The 18,350-nt window shown below is 39.0% G+C and overlaps 1 protein-coding gene across 6 annotated transcripts in view; it reads left to right on the plus strand.

The window, feature by feature from the left end:
- The window catches only part of COL25A1 (collagen type XXV alpha 1 chain), a 295,698-nt gene that overhangs the window by 265,533 nt on the left and 11,815 nt on the right, over positions 1-18,350 (plus strand). For 4 of the 6 annotated variants that reach the window (XM_074541043.1, XM_074541045.1, XM_074541044.1 and 1 more), the window contains 13 exons: positions 51-74; positions 974-1,018; positions 2,590-2,634; positions 2,932-3,012; positions 3,755-3,817; positions 5,390-5,440; positions 5,793-5,819; positions 7,876-7,956; positions 9,803-9,838; positions 10,644-10,697; positions 15,549-15,602; positions 16,739-16,765; positions 17,509-17,562. In XM_074541043.1, the coding sequence (XP_074397144.1) occupies positions 51-74; positions 974-1,018; positions 2,590-2,634; positions 2,932-3,012; positions 3,755-3,817; positions 5,390-5,440; positions 5,793-5,819; positions 7,876-7,956; positions 9,803-9,838; positions 10,644-10,697; positions 15,549-15,602; positions 16,739-16,765; positions 17,509-17,562 (642 nt within the window). The remainder of the gene's footprint in view (positions 1-50; positions 75-973; positions 1,019-2,589; positions 2,635-2,931; positions 3,013-3,754; positions 3,818-5,389; positions 5,441-5,792; positions 5,820-7,875; positions 7,957-9,802; positions 9,839-10,643; positions 10,698-15,548; positions 15,603-16,738; positions 16,766-17,508; positions 17,563-18,350) is intronic. The other 2 variants (XM_074541046.1, XM_074541049.1) reach the window with 2 other exon arrangements.

Consider the following 18,350-nt stretch of genomic DNA (forward strand, 5'->3'; position numbering starts at 1 on the left):
ATTGTTTTATTCTGTTACTGACAACTCTTGTTAATACCTTTTGCCAACAGCGGATTGCCACCCTGACTGTCACGGTAATTCATTACTGTTGCATGACTTACTGTGCGCCATAGAACTTCTTTGTGCTGCAGCATGTTCATAATTCTGCCAGCTCAGGACATGTCTTCATTGGATGTCAACCTGGTTCATCATAACATGTGTTGACTTCTTTGCTTGGTGTTCCCATAGCAGAGGACCCATTGTTGAGAGGCAACAATGGAACCAATTCTGCTCCTTCTGAATTAATGGCAGAACTTCAGTTAATTTAAGTACAAGACTGGGAAAACACATTCTTTTTTGTTTCAAGTTCTTCTCTGCAAGATTGCTGTTAGTTGTATTTTCCCATCTGGACATACTCTTTCTTGTATTAATTTTTAATACAGGGGATTTTTAAATGTTGTTGTGGGGTTTTTTTAAAGCATTCCCACTATGCACCATCCAGACCAGTGTTTGATACATGACACTGTGTCCACAGCCTGAGGTAGAAATGAAAGAAATGGTTACAGTTTATTCCGTGGCAATTTCACAAAGCACTGAGTATCCCCAGATGCACTTAGCATCTTCCAGCAGAATCCTCTTTACAACTGGTTGGAGATTTCTCGTGGTCTCAGATTATTTTGGATCAGGCAGTGAGGGCTGGGTTTTGGTCTCCCTTCCATTAGGGGAAGCAGTGCCATTTCATCAATAGGAGCAGAGGATTTTATTATAAAATTTGAGTTTTACTGTTATTTTAACACTGTTTTTTGTGGTAATGTTGTTGTTGTTGAGAGCTGTCATAGGTTAACAACTTGTCCATAACTGGTCTTGGTTCCCCTTGTGTTAAAAATCTAACTCATTTTGTTGCAGTAGCTGTATTAACATTCACCCTGTGCTTACATGACAAGTTCTTCAGGAGTTTATTTGAAAGCTGAGAAGTTTGTGTGTTTCTGTTTAGGGACCACCAGGACCACCAGGACCCCAAGGGCTGCAAGGGCCAAAGGTGATCTTCCTTACTTTACTCATTATATCTTAAAGGTGGAGTATTTTCTGGGATTTTTTTAAATGATGTATGTGTGCAGGTAAATGGAGCTTTCCAGCACAGTTGTTTAACTGTAAATCTATCAAATATGGCATGTTTCCAACTTTATATCCAGATTCTTGAGATGTAGCTTTCCAGAATAGGTGCTTTGTTTAGTTGCTACACAGAGATGGTTAACTAAGGACCAGCAAAATTAATTAGTACTGAAAGAGTGCAGAAGCATCTCACTCAGGGATCGGCACTGAGGTTGCTCCCAAGGACTTTGCAAAACAGCCACACAACCAGACAGTAGCTCCCATGCCTCACTTCTGGCTAAGTGGCAGTGAGGTGGGCAAAACTGTGTGCCAGGCCACTGGCCACCATGTGAGTGCATGTGAATGCAGCTTTTCTGTCATGGGGCACCCACCCAAATAAGTGCAGTATTGTCTAATGTCAGTAAAAATTACAGCGTACACATGTGGGCAGGAGCCTGGCTGGAAACCTAAGCCTGCCAATTCCACCTGGCTGGTGCTTAGAAGTAGTACAGAAGGGTTAGTGAGCAGCCCACACAGAGACAATGAGTACCATATGCTGCACTCTTCTATAAAATGTAAATAATAAATTTGCCTATACTCAAAAAAGTAGTGTTGAAGTTAGTGAACTCTCCCTAAATGCTTTTAAACTAGTTGAGATGTTTCTCCCATTTCGTAAATACTTGATACTGCATCTTCTCCCAGTAAATCTACCCTATTCCAAGAGCAAGTATGTGCATTTTCAATAACAATACTAGACATGTCAATTTTAGACTTTATCCAGTATTTCATATGGAAATACATCACAATACACATGTACATTGTTTTGAGAAATTGTGAGAAACAAGGTACATTCTGTGTGAAAATTGATAATAGCATATACAGTTAAATGTGCAGAAATTGCTTTTTGCGTTATCATCTACCCAGCAATTCTGCAACATGGAGTATGTAGCAAAACAGAGAAGTTGGAGTGTGGGAGAGGTTGTGTTCCTTTCTATAGGTGAGCATTCTCATTCAAAATTTACAATGTAAAGCAGAATTCAACATCACAGGAGCTTGTTTCTAATGTAATCAACTCCATCCATCACCATAACTTGCTCCCTTGGAGAATGGTACCCAGGAACTGATCATAAGACAATGTAGTGAATGTGAACTCCTTCACTGGGTGATTTATAATAGGGAAAAACAATGTGAAGTCTCTCTCTACCTTCCATAAATCGGGAGGCATGAGTCTGTATTTATTTTGGTAGCTGGCAAAGTTTCCATTGGATTGGGGTCCTTTCACTCCTTGGATTTTGTCTTCTTTTTCTTTTCTTTTTTGCACTTGTCTGGCCTTTATACCACCCAAACTTTGTGTATAGTCATAATCACGTGGGCTGTTTATTTAATATAGATGATAAATATATGCTTTTGACAGAATATTCTCTAGCTTTGTTGTTGTTAATTATGGGAATTTCTCTGGTTCTTTCCTCTGGTGTCTGGGGCAGTTGAGATAATCCAGTTCTATCTTATCTCTTGCAGGGTGAACCAGGATCCCCAGGAGTTCCAGGAGGTGATGGAGAGCAGGTACATTTTGTGTATGCCATATAGTGAAGAACATGTGGGCAACTATAGGCTGTTTTAAGAGATTATTTCCATGGTTCCAAATTGTAACTTAGTTTTCATAATCTAAGTATTATGATTATGAGTAATAAAGATCATTATAGTGCTGCTGCATACTTCATGGCCTAATAGTGTCTGCATTTCTGCATTCTGCTAGCAAAGATATAACATGCACATGACTCTCTTTGTTAGGATCAAAGCTAGAATTCTGTTGATGTCTCTAGTTTTTTACTTGACTTGCTGAATAAGTCCATATTTTAGGGTCCTAAGGGCTCAAAAGGAGACTCAGGTGATCCTGGAATGCCCGGAGAAAAGGGAGGAATTGGACTGCCTGGCCTACCAGTGAGTATGAAAAGTTAATGAATTAATTTTAGCAAAAAGTATCTTATTTTTTTTTCTCTCTTCCATTATCAGCAGTGCTGATAAATTGCATTTGGGACAGAAAGCACTGGGGAGAAAACTCTGAGATTGTTTCACAGCAAATCTAAGAGGAGGTGTAAGATTGTCAGAACTTTTCATTCCACTTACGGTGAAACAAAAATACTGTGTTGGGTAGAAAGCGATTAGTTGGCAGGCTGACCAAAGTTGTACCTCTCTTGTAATATATAGGACAACTTGGACAAGGAGAAAGGAGCTATGATTGGAATGGAAATTTTAGGTGACTTAGATTGAGGAGAGAGAAAAAATGCATGAATATTTATGGGATGCATTCTTCCTATTTTGTGTGTGTGTATATATATGTATGTATAGATTTATATACATAAGCATGAAATTTCTCAGCAAAAATAAAAACAATTTCAAAATTGTATCCATTGTGCAATATCATGAATGGAGTGCCAGTTTAAGGAATTGTCATAAATATCATGCCCCAATTGATAGCTATCAATATAAAAGCATATGTTTATATTAGTTAAAAATTACTTTTTAAGTACTGCCAGAATTTTTTTAAAGGATTTCCTTTAAATGTGTGCTGTGTTATTCTTTTTTAAAATGATAATTATTTGCCAATAAATATTATAATTTCTAGATTGGTTGCTAGTAAGATTAAAGCTGTTTATAAATGCTGTTTTGTAATGATTTTTAGGGAGCCAATGGCATGAAAGGCGAAAAAGGAGACGTTGGTTTGCCTGGTGCCCAAGGTCCTTCAGTAAGTGTTAGTGTGGCATTGCAATGAACACAGGAGTCTAGCAGTGGCTCTCCAGCTTCTGGTTCTGAGCAATACTTGATATTCATGACTGATCTTTCTGAGAATAAGCAGACTTCTGGTAATAGAGCTAAATGCAGTTTAAGAAATTTTAAATATGTAATTTGTGTTCTGCTCTGTTCTGTGACTATGAACAAGTCCTGCCTGCTTCAGTCAACGCCTTCTGGCTCTGTAATGAATCAAAAGATAAATGGGGAAGAAAGGAAAAAAAAACCCAAACAAACCATAATCTCTCTTTCAACACCTTATACTCTGGGAATCTCAGATAGTCCAGTGAGGACCAGACTAGACTGACTTCAAGTGTGTGACCCAGGGTAGTGAGCTAGTTGTATGAGACCAGACATTCTCCTGATTTTTTTTTTTTCAAAGCATTGTAAAGGCATTAAAAACAAACAAACAAATGCAAAAGCCCAAACAAACTGCTACATAGTGCCTTTATGGTGTGGGTGACTTTCATTATCAGAGCACAGTAAGAAGAGAGACCTCAGAGCAGAGGTTATGGTCTCAGAAGCCATAGTTCTGAAAAGTCAGTGAGGCTGCCCTGTGCCATTACAGGACACAGGAGGCACCCCACATCTCTGAGTTTCTTACTATGAGGAGAAGATTAGTTTATTAGAAATTAATTCACTAATTCATTCATCCTGTTCTGCTTGCTTTCACTTGAAGGAAGACTTACAGTTTTCAGGAGATTTCACAGGTGGTGGAGTCTGTCTTACATTTCAGAGTGCTCCTTGTTGCTGCTCTGCCACTGACAGCTGCTACAGCAGTGCATGAGTTTGGAGACCTGAATTAGCATCCTGCTGCCACTCTGCAGGTTATGGCAGCAACCCACTGGGAGTAGTCCAGGAAGAGAGGGGATATTAAGCTGGATATATCATCATGAAATTCTTTCCATGGATTTGTTAGGAACATGGAAAAACAGTGCAGAATATGCATGCACTAAATGCTGAGCAACCTGATTACCTATTTTAATGACCTCAGAGAATTTTTGGTACAAGTGGGCTAAAAGAAATAAAAGGAGAGACAAAGGGCAATTTTGAAATTACTCCAAAGCCCAGCTTGAATTTAGTGTCTTTTCCAGTTGTCGGTGTTGAGGGGGAATAAAATAACACATCATCACCTTCTAGCTCTGTAGAATAAATAGTACAAGAGAGAACTACAGAGCACATATCATAAAATATTAAAAGTTCAAGTATCCCATCTCAGTATTGTTTGTTTTACGGGGATTTATTATTTTTCCCCCATAGTGTCTTAAAGTGTATCATAGACCCTAGGAATAAGAATCTGGAGGCAGGCACACTGCCATATGGCACAGGCAGATCTGCACTTTGGGTACCCTGTCTTTCAAATCAAAATAATTCCCATTGCTAAAGCCCTGTCTAGATGCGCTGTCAGTGTTCACTGTTGCATAGCTATTTTTGTAAGTGCTTGCCAACAAGGGTCAGCCTGACTTCTGGTATTTCTGTGGGAGTTCTTTGCTCTGCATGATTTAATACCATTGTTTTTTGTCTGTAGATGATAGGACCACCTGGACCACCAGGGCCACATGGTCCTCCAGGCCCCATGGTAAGCTTGGGAGGAACAGAGGGGCTAGAAATTGTCTGTGCCCTCTTGCCACTTCATTGCCTGCTTACTAAAAATGTTATCAGAATATTGAAGAGAGGATCTAATTTGTAAATCTATGTTGCATGTCCTGAAATGCTTTGGAGGTGGAGAAACAAATTGCACATTTCTGTTATTGTTAACATGCTAGTGGTCTGGTTCATCCTCAGAATCAGGTGTTTACTGTTGCTTTATTGACAGCTGCTTTTCTTTTGAGAGTTAAGAAACACAGGGGTAATTTGTATCCCTACAAAGCAAAAAGTCCAAAAAAATTGTGGTGTATTTTCGTAATGAAAAATGTTCCTTTTATTTTCAGGGACCTCATGGACTGCCTGGCCCGAAGGTAAGTTAATAGCTGTGAATAGACAAGCTCTTTATGCCTGCAAAGTGTCATGTTTTACTCTTGAATGCATGGAGCTGTGTTTTGTCATACCTCATTTAATAAACATTTCTGATATTCTTAAACCTTAAAGCAGATTTTCATATTAGCAACTTAAAAGCTTTTTAAATTGTCTATGATTGTTTCTGAGTAGTATTTCTCCTCAGCATGAGCTGAGTCCATTACAATTTTTTGTATGAATATGAGGAATGTGGCACTAAATTATTTGGCTTCCTGTTTATGGGCAAACTACCATTGCCCTTGGAATTACTTTGGAAAACAGAAGCATGTTGCAGGCTTGGGAAATTAAGTCAGATAAACTCATCTTCATTTATGCTGTCTCATATCTCCTGCTTCTTCCAGTCTCCATGGCCTTTGTTACAGGGATTTTGCTGACCAGGTCCTTCACATATCATGCTGGTTCACCATCACAAACTGATGTGTGCATTTTTTGTGTTTCCAAACTGGATTCATGGTCAGACAGGTCAGCAATACAATTTGAACATTTTCCATAGCATAGGTATTCTTTAGGGACTCTCTTAGCCCATTGGGACAGCTCAGGAGAGCGGAAGTAAATTTTGGCAGAGTTGGAGTATTTTAATTTGTGCCTTAATTCAGTAGTCACCAGTAAGCTAAAATTCAGCGTGACACTTTATTCATTAAGGCCAGTGGTCTTGATCATTTAAATCATTATGGGTCTCTAATCACATCTTTCTCAAAAAGTAAGGAAGAGGAGGAAAAGGTGTTTTTGTTTAGTTTTGGGGATTTATTTTGAGTTTTTAAAGCTGCAAGACAGAAAATCACAGGTTTGACCCCTTATGAGACTGTATTACCTTGGCTCAAGAAACCTAAGTCATAAATCATTTTTTGAAATCAAGTATGTTCCATTTTAGCACCAGTCCTCCTTTACCTCAGGCTTTTGGCCTGAGACTCAGGCTTTTGTGGGATTTCTCAGGTCTGTTTCCAAAACTTCAGCCTTTCCAGTGCTACTGCTCTGAAAGTCACATCGAGTCAAATAGAATGAGAATGAAGAAATGGCTACTTGGGGTGCAAAGCAGGCAGATGAAGTCTGGAGTTACTTAAAGGAGCAGACTGCGTTCTACTGAGATTTTTTTTTTAATATGAATATAATATAAGGTAACATAATACATCAAAGGGAAATCTAGCAATGAGGCCATGGGGAGCAGTCTGGATGAAATACTCATGTATTTCTGTTTCCCAAAAGAGGCAAGTGTGGTCAGTACTCTCTTTGACTGAGCAGCCCTCATGCTGATGCAGTTTTTCATTATGAGAGAATGATTGAATGATTTATTGGCAACTCTCAGCCCAGTATTGTCATTTTAGTGATGTTTAGTGTAATAGCCTGTGCATTATTTAATAATCACAACAAGTGCCATTTCTTACATTGCTAAAATTTCTCTGTATGAACACAGAAACCATGGACCTCCCAAATGGCTTGGCATTGTGCAACCTGTACTGTTTCTTTTAACTTGTTACTGTTTATTATGTATGCTTAAAGGTTTAAAATATCCTTATGTAAGATTTTGCTGCAAATTCCAGTTTACTGTAAGGAAAAGTATTGCCTCCTTCCAAATGTACTTTTCAGGAGATCCCACTGTAGAAACTTACTGTTTTGAGGCTTACTTTTATGAACGTTTTCTTTCAGTTTGAATTATCTGCATAGGGTGGTTTATGGGATTTGAAGAATTCCCAAAACCCCCTGATACTCATGCTTAATTCAAACCATCTAACTGTAGTGATAATTATTAGGAAAATATTTTAAAAGTCTGTTACCCATAAGTTTCCTGTAATTTTTTTTACACAGAATTTAAATCTCAAGCAGACACCTCCCAAGTACTTTCGCCCACTATTAAATCAGTATGTAAATTGTCAGTAAGCTGAGAAAGTTGAATTTGTTTCAAACTGGAATTTGCAGCTACTTCTGAGACTGGCTTCTTCTATCCCAGCTTAAACACCCATTATAGCACCAAAAATTTGGCATTTATACTTTTACGTTTAGGGTGAACCAGGGTTAAATGGTCTTAAAGGATTGAAGGGTGAACCAGGTCAAAAGGGTGACAGAGGGCCCCTTGGTCTTCCAGTAAGTAAAAAAACCCAACTATTCAATTTCAGTGCAAATCACAAACATCTCTTTCTACTCCTCATGAACAACTCTGATTTACTCAATAGCATACACAGAATATAGCATGTTGGAGCAGAGCATCAGTCTTGTTTTGTTTTGTCCCAAATCTGTGCTATCATCCCAAGTAACGTCCTGTAAAACCCAGTGCTGTCAGGTTTTTTTTTTGTTGCTGTTGCTGTTGTTGTGTGTCAGTTGAGAGTGTTCAGTGTCACAAGGATGTCATCACCCCCATTGCATTAGTCATGCTGTTGTTTTTCAAGTGTTCTATGGTGTTTCCATTAAAAAAGGAGTCTTCCCTTTCCCCCCCATCTCCTCAGTTATTCTTCCTCTTATTGCACTTATGCAGTTCAAATTGAGAGTCAGATTGAGGAAAACTAAAAACTGATGTAGGGAATTGAGTTGCATTTTTTTAGGGTTTTTTTTTTTCCCTGGATTCTTATTTTTGCCTTGTTCTTTAGAAAATTGCCATTCTGAGTGTTTGGCATGAATTTTGTCTTACAAGTGAAGAACCTTAAAAATATGGAAACATCAGAGTTCTTAAAATTTAGGTTGATAAAATAGAAAATACTTCATGTGTTTGAAAGCATGCTGGAAGGGCAGTTTTGTTTTTTCTTTTTTTTTAGAAAAAGAGTTCATTTTTCCTCTTTGCTGTTGTTATTGTATGAGGATTGCTCCCAGTGATAACATTGTTAACAGTAAAATGGAGAAAAAAGACTTAGCTGACCCAAAGGTGCACAAACCTCTCTGATTAATATTTTCAAGAATTATGTGCAGTGCCTGTGGACAAGGTCAGCGTCACTGAGAATTTTAATTTATTTTGAGAAAAATAAAGCTCATTTTCACATTGACAGTTGCATCTCTGTAGAGAGTGAGCTTTGGAGGCCTGAGCATAGGTTCTAGAAATGGCTATAAGGTAGAAGAGACTCCAGAACAAAAAATGCTACGTTTTTCAAATTTACACAGATCTTGTCTTGCTCCTGCTTGCTACTTCTAAATGTCATTTTCAGGAGCAAAGTCCAAGCGCTTGACGTTCCAAAACCCGGCTCGTTTTACTGAGTCGGCTGGAGATTTTGTGTTTGCTTGGGGGTCGGTTTGGCCGGCTGTGTTGGGCGGGCGGTGTTCCCAGGCGGTTCCCGGTGTCCCGCGTGGCGCTGTGCCCCGTGCCCGTGTTATTCCCTGTTATTCGCACGGAGCCCACGAGGGGTCCCCCCGGCCCCAGGGATGCTCCGGCTCATCGCCCGCCGCTGCCCGTGCCCGGGAGCGTAGCGGGAAAACAGGAAATGCCATTGTCTCCCGGGCTCTTGGAAATCAATGAGCCCATTGTGGTCGGGACCCAGATTTTGTTGGCTGCATAATGTAGTATTCTTGCACTTAAATATTTCCTATCGCAGTTAACACACATTTTTCTTCCTTTGTGTGTACTATTCAGTATTGTCGCTATTTACAAATCAGAAAGCATGCGGGTAAATGACAAAGTAAATATTTGTGTGTTCAGGCTCAAAAACACCCTAACATCTGGTGTTTGTAGCGCTCCTACAGCCTGACAATATTCTGCTGTAATATACTTCATGTGAGGGCAGGGGTGGGTCGGTGATGTTACACTGAAGTGAGAACAGAGTCAGGCTCTTGGTGTTTCATGTGAATTTTTAACTAACATGCTGTAGTGATGTGGTACCCACTCCAGAACCCTGTCACAGCGTGTACTGTACGTTTGAATTGTGTTTATTCATCAGCACCACTTACTAATCTCACCTTCTTGTCATTCGTGTTGTGCCCATCATCCATGCTTCCACCTCACACACAGGGAGCATCTGGCTTAGACGGGAAGCCAGGAGCCCGGGTGAGTCCCTTGTCTTTGTGTCCCCTTTGTGCTCCCCAGGGCTCTGCCAGCCAAGCTCCTCACTGCACTCAGGAAGGAAGGCCAAGTGCTGCAGGCTTTTTCCATGCTGCATTGGAGGGGGCTTCAAGCAGGTTCTTAGGCCAATGTGTGTGGGAAAGAGAATGTAATTCTCTGTAGAAGGAGCTCTGAAGCTTTAAACGGCAGCTTAGTTTTGATTTTTGGTATGGCAACTGCCTTGGTTGGGTTGCTAGTTCTCCTGAGTAAAGTTAGGGATTTAGCTTACAAGAGAACAGTGCTAATATGGAATCAGTGAAGGAGATGCAGATGTGCTGAGGTCCATCTACACACATTGCTATGTTACTCATCGGAGATGTTAAAGCTTTTGCTTTCTTGAATCTATGCAATGAAAGAGTTATTTCTTGGAAGTAAGATTCTCATTGGTCCTTGCAATAGCTAAGTCCATCTTACAGGTGGACATTTCAATTTAAAGAACAATCAATTTTAAAAATAAAACAATAATTTAAAATATTTTTTTGACCCTTCAATCTTCTTCCAATCAATTTAAGATCTTTGCAAATCTGATTGCTTCCGTGGATGTAGTGAACGCCAATAGAACACTCTGCCTTGGAACAGGAGAGGTTATAGGTGGAGTTTTGAAAGCCAAAGAGATTGCATCACAATTAAATCCAAATTTTCAACCAGTGAAGACTGATTCCATGTTAGCTCTTGTGTACAAGACAGCTGTTGAAACTAAAGAGTTGTAAGAACAAGCCCTCTCTCTTACCCTCTTTGTTCTTTTTTGCAGGGCATAGATGGCCCAGTTGGTCCCCATGGCCCTGCAGGTCCCAAAGGAGAGAGAGTAAGTATGTGTTCCATGTGCTCCTCCCTGCAAAGTGGCTGCCACAGTGGAAAAATGTCATATGGAGACACCTACTCTGCCTAGATGTTACAGAACAGGACAGTGTCTCACCTGGGGAGGAGCAGCCCAGAACTGGATATGTGCTCTACTCACACACACATTTATCTGTTTGAGATTGACATTGTAACTCATTAACTTCAGGGGAGTTTGTCTTTTGAAATGACTAATCAGTGAGAAATTGACTGGACTTTCTAGTTCACAGTGCCACAAACAGAACATGATTTTCATTGGTTTCATTATGTTGTGCAAATTGAGAACAAGCTGGTACAAAAGAAGATAGTGTGATCTGATTATATAAGAATGCAATGAAAAAAAAAAAAAAGGAGTATTTCTCTCCTCTATTCACTTAAATGTTTTTATCAGGGAAAATATCTCCAGCCACTGTAAAATTTAAGCTTTATTTTTTTTTTAAGCTTATTAGATAGGAGCCCTGCTATTTAATTTTGAAATATTCACAGTAAATTTTCTCCAGTGGAAATACGATAGGAGCTCTAATCTTTAACTATAAGCCTGTCACCTTTAACAATACAACCATCAGTTTTTACAACAAACCAGAAGATGATATCCTAAAACCTCCAGGAGGAGTTACCAGTCCAGAACTTTTGTCTCTTTGACTTCCTCAAACAAAACAGCAAAACAAACAGCTTTAACAAAACAACTGTGCTATGACAACTTCAGACTAGCTGTAAAAAGGACACAGCCTCATGGCAGAGGTCCAGTTAGCTTCATCTGAGAAAGGTAAGATTCATTTTTACAGGGCTGTGTACTGAGGGATGAATACAAGACATGCAGCACAGTCCAGATTAAACTGTACAGTGGGCTGCAGTTACCTCTTAAGGCTACTTAAGTGCCTGAAGGACTTGAGTATTTTTTGTTTTTCTAGGGGATTACTGATTCAATTTTTTTCCTTCAATCAGGACAATATTTATCTTCTGTCAACTCTGTGGAAAATAGTTGAACATCCTCTAATCTTAAGTAAAAAATTTAGATGAGATACACATGTAGAAGTATATAAAATACAATACATTTTATTCTTGCATTATGACCTTTTATATTGAAGGACATGCATGTGTACTACCAGTTGAAATGTCTTTGACAATTAAATATAATATAAACTATTCTTTCTGTCTCTGGAAGACAGCTACTAATGTTTTTTTTCTTGTGAGGGTATTCAAGGTCATGAGAAGTCATATGGCTAGATCTGGAATAAGCCCCACTGTAGCTGTGGAAAAGCAGTAGCTAGCTGAAAAGGGGATAGGAATTGCTGTGATGTAAATCAGTAATTGCATGAGCGCAGAGGGAGAACTTCACAAAAATAGAGAGACCAAGGTGTGCAGAAAATTCCTGCACACCCACCATTTTCTGTGGAGCTAAATGAATGGGAGGAAGTTCACAAGACAGATGGAAGGGTTTTTTCCCAAGCAGGCAACTAGCAAGATTGTTGCTGTAATTGTTCATTTAATTATTCAATACCACTTGGGAGGAGTTGTTTGTAGCACAGTTATGTAACAGGTGCACAGTGTTGATATATGCCTCGTTATTTAAATAACAAATCATGTATTTTTAATGCTGTTTTACAACTTGCATTTGCAACTGTTGAACTTGTTTATGTGAAAGCAGGAGGGAAACATTTTTGTCTGCAGATTTCAGATTCTACTTTTTAATTAAAAACAGTGCATAGGACCAGTGTTCACTGTCACTGGATAGGGCCCTGTTTTGTCTGTATTGATAAGAAAAATCTTATAAATCTAGGAGGGCATTAGGGCTGTTTAACAGAATAATCATGAATTCATTGTTGCACAGGCTGCATTTGAGGAGATGCTCAATTACTGCTCTGAGGTAGAGCAAACTGTTGTGCAAATTAGGGCGAGTTGCTGATTTTCAATTAACTATTAAAATAGAAAATGTCAGATCATCTTTATACAAAGTCTGTTTAGACAGTGACAAGGTAGAATAAGAAAATCATGACACATTTTATGTGTTTTTTAGTAGAAACTGAAAGAGTAATTAATAATGTGAATTAATACAATTTATGAAGACAGTGTCTATTAATTCTTACTAATTTTCAGCTATTAGAATTGCATTTTGCCAAGTGCTTAGAGAGATTTTACTGAGACCATCTTTCTTAAATGGAGGAGTGGGTCATAATAAGCCTCTGAATCTGACTGTGTACCTGTTATTTTTACTCGCATAGTGTCTTGAGTGAAAGTAGAGAACACTGGAAAACAGATATCTTCAGCTTCTAGCGATGAAAGGGGATGTGTAAGCCTGAAGGGTGATGACAGGCATAATGTATATCCAGCTTCTTGACCAGCTAAAGGAATCTGAGAGCTGGAAATGAACATTTTCTTTTTTTTTTTTCTTTCCATTGGTGACAAAGGCCTGGTTTTGAGCTTGATTTTAGCTTTCAGATGTGTAGCCTCTGCAGCACTGTCATCATTACACATGGTTAGTACTAGTAGCTAAAGTGCATTCTCTTTAATTTGGTTAAAATATTTCTCACCATAACAATGTTATGAAATCTCCCTGTCTATCCTAATGGAGACACAGATTATTCAGCTTTATTCATTCAAATTGTAACTCATATTTGTCCATGATTCAGGAGACTGAAGTGAAATAGGATGCAAAAACATACGTTATGTTTTCTGTTCTTTGGACACTGATGGATTGTCTCACAAATAAATTTAGAACAAAATCTTGAAGTTTGCTAATATCTGCTACTCTGAAGGAAATTGTGATGGTTTAGGGCAGTATGCTCATGACAGTCCATTAATCTCATATAATCCATGAACATTCAGGACCTCATCTGATATTCCAAACATGTTTCAGCATGTGCCTTGTATTGGTCACAAAAAATTCTGAGATACAGTTCTTCAAATATATTCTTACATAACAGATGTGATTATTTCCTAGACTGATACATTCAGTATTTTTATGTCTGCCATATGTTTAGCAATGTTATAAGCCTATCTTGAGAAGACTTTGTACAGTCATCTTGCTGTTGAAGATTAAAAAAAAAAAAAGTTTAACTGGTCTTGACATATTTCAAGTCCTGATCAAAGATTTCTGTAGCTCTTACCTACATAGGTCAGCACATTAGTTTCTTCGTAGCAGAAAGCTTTAAAGCTGCAAGGCATTTATTGTTTTGAAAATCAGCTGTTAGTTCCCAATACCTCCTATTGTCCTGCCAGGGCATCCAGCCCAAAAGCTGCTCAGAAATTAGCAGGGGAGCAGCAGAATCCAGAAATGCCTGACACTGCACATCTCATTAGCTCTAGACTAAAGCAAGTGCCCACATAAGTAAAAATATAAAGTATTTAAAACAGATCAAATGTCAGTTACTCTGACAAACTCCTTATTGCTGGGATTATTGAACCACAGGTTAAGGTCCCATTGGTGTTGGTGCCTGCCTTTTTGTGTAATTCAGTCAATGAAATTTAGACATAGCAGCCCATTTTCAGAGCTGTGCCAAGTGCTTGGCTATGCCAGTAATCACTATTAATTAGTGGTGATTACTGTGGAGACATCTACATCTCTGTCTTGTGCTTTTAGTGATAGAGTCATTAATGAAATAATGGTAAGGAGTAAATAATCCAGAGGATGCTGTACAGTGAATTCTCTCATGAGCATAAGTGCAGCAAATGCCAGGATGAAACACAGCCCCTGTGCACACCATGAGCCCTGCAGGCAACCTGTGTTAGGGTGTGCTCACCAAAGGGGGTGACAAAGGGATCCAGGTCACCCTGCGTGACAAATCCAGAGCAGGAGCTTTGAAAACTAGAGGTGGTCAGGATTTTCTTCTTTCATTTCAACATCAACATTTCGAGCCGTTTAGTTCTCTCCAAGAGAAATGCTTTTCTGGTGGATTTCATTCAGAGGAAAGAACAGTCTGAAACAAGACTGCTTTCCACACCTTCTTCCCAGCCCTGACTCCCTACCAAGCTCACAGGGACCTGTGCTTGCAGTTATATGGGCTAGTCCTGGCTGGTTTGGGAAGCTTAACTTCATATCAATCTTGATAAAGAAAAATTAGAGAGCAAAGGTGATTATTACTGTCAGCCTGAAATTCGTCGCCTTGAAATTCCATTCCGTTTGGAAAAGTTTACCCTGTATTAAGCTTGCAAAATGACTTTGGCAGCACTCCTCTGGAAACTGGTAATTTTTCCATGGATTTTAGTGCAGAATGAGATCAGACTTCTGGAGAAATCTCTGTACTTGTTTGTCTTGCGTATTATTACGGTTGTTTTGATTTTAATAAACCAGAGTATTTACATCACGTATCTAGAATCCAGTAGAGGATTTAGCAACAGCACGGTGCACAGGATAATCTTCACAATGTCACTGTTAATAGCATTGCCTACTTAAATCAAGCTTTGACTGACACATTATTTTTGCCTGTCACATGTGTCATCTCAGCTGCTGTGTGTATATACAGCTTGATGCTGTATATCTTCAGTTTTCATTGCAACTTTGGATTTTTACTAAGAGCAACATTAAGCTGTCAGAAGCTTAAACTTGACACTAGTGTGTGTTCAGTTGAAACATATTTTCAGCTACTAACGTATTTAGAAATGAATGTGATATCATATGCCCAAAAAGTCATTCTTCCTAGAAAGAGTGATAATTCACACCTTCTCTTTCTCCCTTAAACATTTAATGAAAATAAATGAGCTTGGATATTTTTCACTCAAAATACTTAGGAATGCATAAACTTTAACCTAAAGCACTTGGTAGAGATAATTTCTAAGATAGCCAATGTTTTTGTTTGCTTGTTCTGTAATCTTTTCTTAGGGTGAGAAGGGAACTGTAGGTGACCCTGGACCCAGAGGACCATATGGCTTGCCTGTAAGTTGCACAGAGTTTGTACACACTGCACTTTTCATCCCTCCCTGATTAAACTTTGTGTGCTTTATGGCTGATTTTCACCTAGCAGTAGAATTAGCTGGAAAAGGCAGAGATTGATAATAAACCCTGACAGTGCAAGGTCAGTGTTCTGTGTCACACTCTTGGGTTTCTACCCATGCACGTAAAAAACCAGACCTGACATGAACCAGCAAGGGAGAGGAGATGCAGAATGCACATGCTCCTGGTTCAGCAGCCTTTGGCCATTAGCTGCCTGGGGACAATGTGAGAGTGCCAGGAGTTCAGGAGGAACTGTGGAAAGCTGAGAATTTCTTTGTGTCAGTTTGCTGCTTGGATTTCCATTCTGCAGCGTTTCTACGCCATTATGTTTTTGTTTTGTTTGTTGCTTCAGAGACCTGTTTTGTTTTCATTTCTGTGCCATCTACTCAGAAGTTACGTGACAATTTCATTGTTGCTCACTCATAGGTGAAATTATTTGTTTTAAATCAATAACTTTAATTATGTTATCCATTTCTAAAATATGAGGGAGAACTTCCTTTGGCCTGACAACGATATCCCCAATAAAATCAGATGACTTTCCCTGTTTACACTGCTAATGACTGGGTCAGGTGTGTACATATACACAAGTCTCTTCTGTACTTTGACGCAAGGAAAGTCATGTAAAAGTGCTTGGCCGGGCACAATCAGCCTTTCCAGGAGACTTTTAGTGTTTCCATACCCTCTCCAGTCTAATCCGTTTGATTAATTAATTTAAGCTGAAATACAAACCTGTGGTTAAATTGGATCCATTTAATTGGATCAGGAGTCATGGCTGGAGACAGTTTTCAGGCTCCATGGAGTGTTAAATTAGCTTGCCACACATTTTTATGTGAGGGTCACCTTTGTGAGTTAATTTTTTTTTTTAATCCTATTTCTGTTTCCCATTCCTGCGAACTAAAAATAAAATTTTATAGGTTTTTAGCTGGTTTTGTATTTTTAGCTTGCTCCTGGAATCTGCCTGCAGACTTTAAAGTCAAGCAAAATTTTGCAGCCAGGTTATCAGTTCCTGGAAATGCTAAGCATGGGCAGCAGGTCCTTGTCTGCGGGAAGCTAATGCAGTTCCTGTGGTTCTTTGGCAGGGCAAAGACGGCGAGCCTGGCCTTGATGTAAGTAATGTGTGTGACCAGGGCACCCTCAGGGGTGGGTAAGAGTCTGCCAAGGATCCCTTGTGGGGCATAAGGCCTTTGCTGCCCCTTAACGTGCATGCAGGACCTGCAGAGGGTGTGCTGAGTGCTGTGTTTGCTCTTTCTCTGTGCTGAAGAGGACAAAGATTGTGCAATATACAGCCCTTATCGACAGACACCCCAGATAGTGGCGCTCAGCAATACCAGAACTTGGTCCTTTCGATGTCAGTGGGCTGAAAAAATGCTTGCTAAGAATATATTCAGATGACTCATTTGTAGAAGAACAAGGGGTCACTTAGCACTTGGTTAACTAAATTTATTCTAATTAAAGAGAATAATTTCATAGTAAGGAATATATTTCAAAACATAGGCTCTTTCCTTTGCATGCTAAAAAGACTTAGTGAAAGTCCTCTTCTGTAGTCCTACACTGAAATCCCTAACTTGGAGGAGTCTTTTTAAGAATGCACATAAGCTATGTAGCATGAACGATTGCTAGTTTGGATGTAGCATGGATGATTGATAGTTTGAGTGGTATGATTTCTTTCTGTAGCTGCAAAAATGTCTTTACCAGCCTCTGTGGCTTACTTGTCTTTGCATGTGTCCACGCATAATATATGTACAGAGCATGTAGTGAAATCATCTTTTTAGGTTTTCCAGGAGTATTTGAGAACTTAATCTGCATGTTAATAAAAGTCAACCTATCTTTGTCCGCTTTGTTTTTATAGGGTTTCCCTGGTCCTCGAGGAGAAAAGGGTGATATAGGAGAAAAGGGAGAAAAGGTGACCATAGTGTTCATAACTGTTGCTTGATTCCTCAGCTAATCACTTCTGCTGTCTTTACACTACAAATTGTCCCATTAAAACTTACCTTTGTTTTTACTGTGTGCCAAAAGGCAACTCACAGATACATGCTAGAGCAAAATCATGAAAAACCACAAAAAGTATGTATAGGACTAAAAATACCAAAATGTCCCAAAGCACAGCCCTTTTTTTTTTTTTAGGCTTGTTTTCTCCAATTCATCCTGAACTTGTTGAAAATCCTGAAATATTTAAAGCAGACATTAGTTGTTGTGGTAGTGATTTTATACTGAAGAGCTCAGCTCTGTTTCCTGGCAGTATTTGCACACTAGTGGTTGATCCTAGTGTAACATGCCTGTACATGCTACCTGTTCCACACCGAGTGTCTAAGACAAGAACCGTCTAAATTTTTATTTTTGGCAAAGTTTTATTTGCAGTTAAGGACTTTGTGATACTTTTGGATTTAAATTGAATCATATATTCTACCATTCTGGTAAATCAACTAGACAGTGAAGTTAACAGAAACAGCTGACTTTATTTTCAGTGTCCAGACAAAGTGACTTGGAAATCTGTTTAGGAAAAAGCAATGCAGGATTTAATGTAAGTGTAGAGAAACTTCATGAGCAAATCTCTTTCATTTATATCCAGCACAAAGCCCAGCTGCTAAAATTGCTGAATTAAAACTCACACCAAGCCACTTCATGTAAAAGTCCATACATGCAGCAGATGATTTTTCTAGCTCAGACCAATATTCTAGTCAAGCTGACATA

This window comes from Zonotrichia albicollis, chromosome 5 (genome assembly GCF_047830755.1).
Source record: "Zonotrichia albicollis isolate bZonAlb1 chromosome 5, bZonAlb1.hap1, whole genome shotgun sequence".
Classification (NCBI taxonomy): domain Eukaryota; kingdom Metazoa; phylum Chordata; class Aves; order Passeriformes; family Passerellidae; genus Zonotrichia; species Zonotrichia albicollis.